Raw genomic sequence first — 6,249 nt, 5'->3', positions numbered from 1 at the left:
CAATCGATTCAAAGGTGGTACTGCTTCTTGTAAAAGATCGTCACTTTGTCTCTCAGAGTTCGTACCAATCAGACGAGCATCGCTAAATGGCAAAAATCGTGGAACAGTGTCTGTTTCAGAGTCTGGAAGTCCCTCCTGGACCCACTTATCGTACTGTAAGGGCAAATGTGCGCGCTTACAGTGTACTCCGTGGATCCAGTTTCGCTTGCCTCTCACTCGGACCGCAGAACGTGTAGACAGGAGGACTTGGTAGGGTCCGGTCCAGCGGGGCTGATAGTTCTTGCTCCGCTGAAAGTTTCGCCACAAAGACCCATGAACCAGGTTCAATAGTGTGGCCTGGATCCTCTGAAGCTTGTGGAAGGCTATCGTGAACCTGTTGGTGTAAAACACGCAATTTAGTCGTCAGTTCACGCAAGTAGTCAAGCAACACAGGATGGTCAATCTCACTAAATCTAGTTGGCATTGGCACACCCCAAATATTAGCTGGGCGACCAAAGACCACCTCGTATGGACTCAGACCCACTCTGGAATGCACAGTCATTCTTGTGGACAGGAGTGCTAAAGGCAAAGCATCTGGCCATTGTAAACCAGTGCTCGCTTGGATTTTGGCCAATTTCAATTTAAGAGTGCCGTTATAGCACTCAACTAAACCAGCTGATTGGGGGTGATTTGCAGCATGGAATTTCTGCCGAATACCTAATCCTGTACACACTCTCTTCATGACTTGACCCACAAATTCACTCCCATTGTCACTCCAGATAATTCTCGGCATTCCGAATCTAGGGAAAAACTTTTTTATCAGAACCTTTGCTGTGGACAAGGCAGTATTGTCCTTAAGGAGATAAGCTTCAACCCATCTAGAAAAAGAGCAAACAACTAACCGTGGGCGGCCAGCTACGCTCCGTCTGCGGAGTGTGCGTAGTTCCGCCTACTCCGCATTTTGCGGAGCTGGCGGAGCCAGGCGGCACTACGCACGCTCCGCAGACGGAGCGTAGCTGGCCGCCACCCGCCTCCCTCCCGCCCTCCCTGAATACTTTAAAATAAAAGAACGCAATAATTTTAAAAGCACTTACCTTGCCGCCGCTGGCCGCCGCGTTCCCCGGGGCTCCTTCTCTTCCGTCTTCCGTATTTTGCAGTAATGCGCATGCGCGGACGGCCGCGCATGCGCATTTTCACGAGAAAATGCGCATGCGCGGCCGCCCGCGCATGCGCATTACTGCAAAATACGGAAGACGGAAGAGAACGAGCCCCGGGGAACGCGGCGGCCAGCGGCGGCAAGGTAAGTGCTTTTAAAATTATTGCGTTCTTTTATTTTAAAGTATTCAGGGAGGGCGGGAGGGAGGCGGGTTGCGGGGCTGCCGGCCAGTAGTTTTGCGGAGTGGGGCTACGCGGAGTGCGGAGGTGGGCGTAGTTTCTCGCCCACTTCGCGTAGCTCCGCGAAGCCCCACTCCGCGAACTCCGCCCAGGCCTACAAACAACCACTAAAACATATTTCAAGTTGTTGCATCTCTCCATATGGATAAAATCTAGCTGCAAAGCCTCGAACAGATACGTAGGAGTAGCAAAATGACCAGCTGGTGTTGGAGTTCCCTTACCAGGATTGTACATCAAACACACCATACAGTTCTTCACCAAGTTCTCTGCACATTTTGGAATTCCCGCATTCTGCCAAACCGAAGCCAACAACTTACAAATCCCTTTCACGCTGATATGTGCCATTCCATGAGCCATTGTAACAACCGGAAGCACATACGAGTTAGGCAACAACCATCTCTGATGCTCAGACAAATCAGTCCAACAACCATTCGAATCCAATCTACCCTTGCTTTCTCTCCATTCATTCAACTCTTTCTCAGTAGCTTCAGCTTGAATGGATTTCACACTCTCAATCGTATCTTCGCACATACTCTTCTCTGGAACCCATCTCGCCGGACCCGCAACATACATTCGACTCATCACATTTCTCGCAGTTTCTTTCGCAACTTCATCCGCAAACGCATTACCACGGCCAACATCATCCGTAACTTTCTTATGGGCACTGCATTTCACGATCGCTACTTGCAATGGCAAGGTAAGAGATTCAAGAAGTTCATTCACCAACTGTCCATGCTGGATCTTCGTCCCATGCGAAGTTAAAAACCCACGTTCACGCCACAAACGTCCAAAGATATGAGCCACGCCAAAGGCATATTGGCTATCAGTATACACATTCACTCGTTTTCCTTTCGCCAACACACATGCTCTCGTTAATGCAATCAACTCCGCTGCTTGTGCTGAATTATGTGGGATACGTGCAGCTTCAACAATCGTATGCAAAGTCGTAACAGCATATGCCGCAGTAGTATCACCATTCGGCAACTTAAAACACGAACCATCAACCCACAAAATACCATCACACTCAGGAAGAGGAGTGTCTCTTAAATCTACTCTCCCTTTCGTTTCTTCTTCAGTTCTCAGAAAACAGTCATGCTGTTCTTCACTATCTGTCTCAACTGAAATCGGCAACAACGTGGCTGGATTCAATGTGTTGCATCGTTTAATGTGCACATGACTCGCTAACAATGTCAACTCGTAACCTGACAACCGAGCACTAGTTAAATGCTGTGTCTTCGTACGGTTCAACAAGGTATCCACTGCATGTGGAACCATAACCACTAACGTGTTATCCATAACTAAACCAGCAGACTGTCGAATCGAAACAGCCGCTGCCGCCGTAGATCTCAAGCAACTCGGCAACGCTCTAGCTACCGGATCTAAAGTCGACGAAAAGTACGCACATGGACGTTGCTTATCGCCAAACTGCTGAGTCAACACTGACAATGCACATCCTTCTCTCTCGTGGACATACAATGTGTAAGGCTTACTGTAGTCGGGAGTACCCAACACAGGAGCTGAACACAACGCATTGCGTAATTCAGAAAAGCTCTTTTGACATTCGTCAGTCCAAGGAATAGGATTTGGAGTATCCTTAACAGTAAGAGCTATCAAAGACTTCGCTAGCAAAGAAAAATTAGGAATCCACTGTCTACAGTACGATGTAATACCCAAAAACGCACGTACTTCTCTCTGTGTCGTAGGCACACTCATTTTCGCAATAGCTTGAATTCTTTCTGGGGTCAGTTTCCTTCCCTCCTTCGATAAGAGGTGACCTAAGGAGGTTACTTCTTGTCGACAGTATTGCAACTTGGAGAGAGAAACTTTATGATGACAATCAGACAAGTGGCGTAGTAGCAACAAAGTGGCTTCCCTACAAATGTCCTCAGTATCAGCGGCAACTAGCAAATCATCAACGTATTGAATAAGGGCTGCACCATCAGGTAAAATCAACGGATTAAGTTGTGTCTTCAAAGCTTGACAATAGATCGATGGACTCTCGCAATAGCCTTGAGGAGCGCGCTTAAAGCGGAAACTGTGTCCTCCTAAAGAGAATCCAAAGATTTTCCTACTCTCTATGGCAATCGGGATGCTGAAGAAAGCATTCTTCAAGTCAATCACCGAAAACCAGGTGGCAGTAGCCGGAATCAGAGTCAACAAGGCAGTGATGTCAGGCACAACAGGAAATTGTGGAGCAACAATCATGTTCACTTCGCGAAGATCGATAACAAACCTATATACAGGAGGCTGTGAACAATCAGTTCTCTTCAGAACAGGCAAAACAGGACTATTGCACACATTACCTCCTGTTTCCTCAATGACACCCTTGTCGATCAGATCATAAATAATCGCTAAAAGTGCATGCTCACCATCATTCGAGATACGGTACTGTGGAATGCGCGGTAACTTAGCACTCGCCTTCAGTGTCACAACATATGGGGGAATCTCTAAAAGACCTACATCATTCGGACCAGTAGCCCACAATGAATCTGGTAAAGAAAACAATTCAGATGGAAGACTATCTTTCGACATGTACATCGGAGAGATTACTCTCTCACCCAAGGTAAGATGAACACCTGATTTGAGAACAATACAGTGTCGCATACAATCTCTTCAATAAATCCAAACCCATAGATTCTCATTACAACCTGTAGTCAAAAGAAGGGGTGCTTCGATCTTACACGGTCCAACAGAAAGAGACAATAGAGCAGAAATCGGATTCGTAACGGGGGCGCCAGAAAAACCTACAGAAACATTATCAAAGCCAGACAAAGGTGCGCCAGGGAGTTTAGAGTGCATAATAGAACTCTTTGTAGCACCAGTATCTAGCAAAAAAGGTTCTGACACACCTGATGCAATCACTTCAACATAGGGTCCACTCTGATCTACTGGAACTGAAACAACTCCCTCTCTTTGTCCATGGCTGTCCTAACAATCATTACCATTTGCTTTGTCACCTTCAACATAGTAATCATCCATATAGTACTGTGCTGTCCTACCAGACGAACTTTGCTGTTGATCAAAACTATTCATCGAGTTCTGTGGGGGCAAAGAACGTACGTTCTGTCCGCGACCTCTACCTCTAGGAACTTGTTGAGCACCTCTACCTCTTACACCAGAAGCACCATTCGTACGCTGTAACAGAACCGGACAACTATTCTTGTAATGACCGTCTTCTTTACAATACGCACACTGATTAGGCCCATACGGAAAACGCTGTTGAGAAAACTCGTTCCTTTGCGAGTTTCTCGAATATTGTTGAGGTTGCTGATAATCGCGCTGACTATTAGTACGGGGTGGATAAGCTTGTTGTAGAAGAACTTTAGTCTTTAATTCCTTAGTCTTCTTATCCGCTTTCTCTAACTCATCTTTGCGCCTATTTTCATAGTACTGGGCCATAGCTAAAATCTGTGCTGACGTGGAAACTGCCCAAGCACTCTCGGAATCCTTCAACTTAGTGCACAACTCGGGAAGCAAATTATGCACGAACTTATCAACGAACAATTTCTGGCCAACCTCGGTAGCCATATCCTGACCACTATGATCTACAAAAGTTTCTTCAAACCGCGTGAAGAAATCAGACACAGTCTCGTCTTTCTTCTGCTTACATGCAGACAACTTGTCCCAGTTAACACGCACTTCTGGCATCAAGGTCTTCATATAGTTAATTATCCTACCAGGAAGTTCAGTAATAAGATCTTCAGGCTTAGCACCTCCAGCTTGTCTATCATTTGCAGCAACAAGATTAGCCCATGTATCACCCAATTCGTTATCATGATCCGTATGTCGAATCACATTCCAGATAGGCTGTGGAACAACATTACCAAACAACATGTCTATGTCCGCTAAATTCATGACGCACGAACCCACGGTTTGAGTGAGCTCTTTATAATATCCCGCCGGATTTTTGCGCGGATCAGGTAAAGTCTGCTTAAGTGCTAAAACTTCAGCACGCTTCCAAGGAACATGTACCCACACTCGCTGAAAGTGCGCAGCAACAGGTGGAACAGCATTTGCATCAGCAGGTCTCCAAACTGGAGGAACCTCACGCATCGGATACTGACTCGCTTGTCTCCGAACTGACGAATCAAACTCAAACAAACGCTCGGAAGGAGCATTATTACGAAACAACAACAACGTCGACACCGCTCTCTCGACACACTACACTCGCCATTTGCGGTCTGCTGACACCAAAATCGTCCATTTCCGACTACCTTAATTGTACGGGTTCAGAACCATTGAACCTCACCCACGAACCACGGAACTACAGCTCCCCAAAGCAGACGTGCAGGTGGAGCCGGGGCAGCTGCTGGGCACCTGAGACATGATATCATCACACAGAACTACTTCTATGTGAGAAAAAAGACCACAATGCCAAATGTTGATGCAAAGAAAATAGGTGTATTCCCTTAACTCCAGGATGTGAAAAGTCACACAGTGTGACTGTAACTATGTTGGTAGCACATGTTATTGTCCTCATGGTGCCATCATAGAAGTGAGTCATTTAGTCCTCATGGCATGTGTTGCCTCACAATATGCCATAGATGCATGCCGCCCCTTCACCTCTGACGTGCACGCCCTGAAGCCCCTCCTTCAGCCTGCGCACTTGCCTCACTGTTGTCATCCACAGCTATGGCCTGACGCCCACTCCTGCGCCTTTCAGCAGGAATTGGTGGAGTCAGTGTGCTCCTGCTGGACTGCCCATCAGTGCCCAAGCTCCCTGGTGTTCCAATTCCCCCAGTGATGACAGCCCACAGTTGGTCTAGTGCATGTGTGACCTGCACCAGGCCCCTGGCAACATCCTGGCAGCAGTGTGCCATCTTATGTTGCATGCTTATGAATCTCTGTGCTAGCATGGAGATTGCAGTTGATTGG

At 47.0% G+C, this 6,249-nt stretch overlaps 1 protein-coding gene across 1 annotated transcript; it reads right to left on the bottom strand.

The window, feature by feature from the left end:
* Window positions 1-662: 662 nt before the first annotated feature.
* LOC147710613 (uncharacterized) lies at window positions 663-4,005 on the bottom strand. Its single transcript, XM_086920036.1, has 2 exons — window positions 1,480-4,005; window positions 663-876 (listed from the first exon to the last, which is right to left on the bottom strand). The coding sequence occupies exons 1-2, from the start codon at window positions 3,976-3,978 to the stop codon at window positions 799-801; spliced, it is 2,577 nt and encodes an 858-aa protein (XP_086776162.1). The 5' UTR covers window positions 3,979-4,005; the 3' UTR covers window positions 663-798.
* Window positions 4,006-6,249: the final 2,244 nt, after the last annotated feature.

The sequence above is a fragment of the Lissotriton vulgaris genome, chromosome 5 (genome assembly GCF_964263255.1).
Source record: "Lissotriton vulgaris chromosome 5, aLisVul1.2, whole genome shotgun sequence".
Classification (NCBI taxonomy): domain Eukaryota; kingdom Metazoa; phylum Chordata; class Amphibia; order Caudata; family Salamandridae; genus Lissotriton; species Lissotriton vulgaris.
The sequence above is the reverse complement of the archived record's forward strand: the minus strand, read 5'-3'. Positions and strand labels throughout refer to the sequence as shown.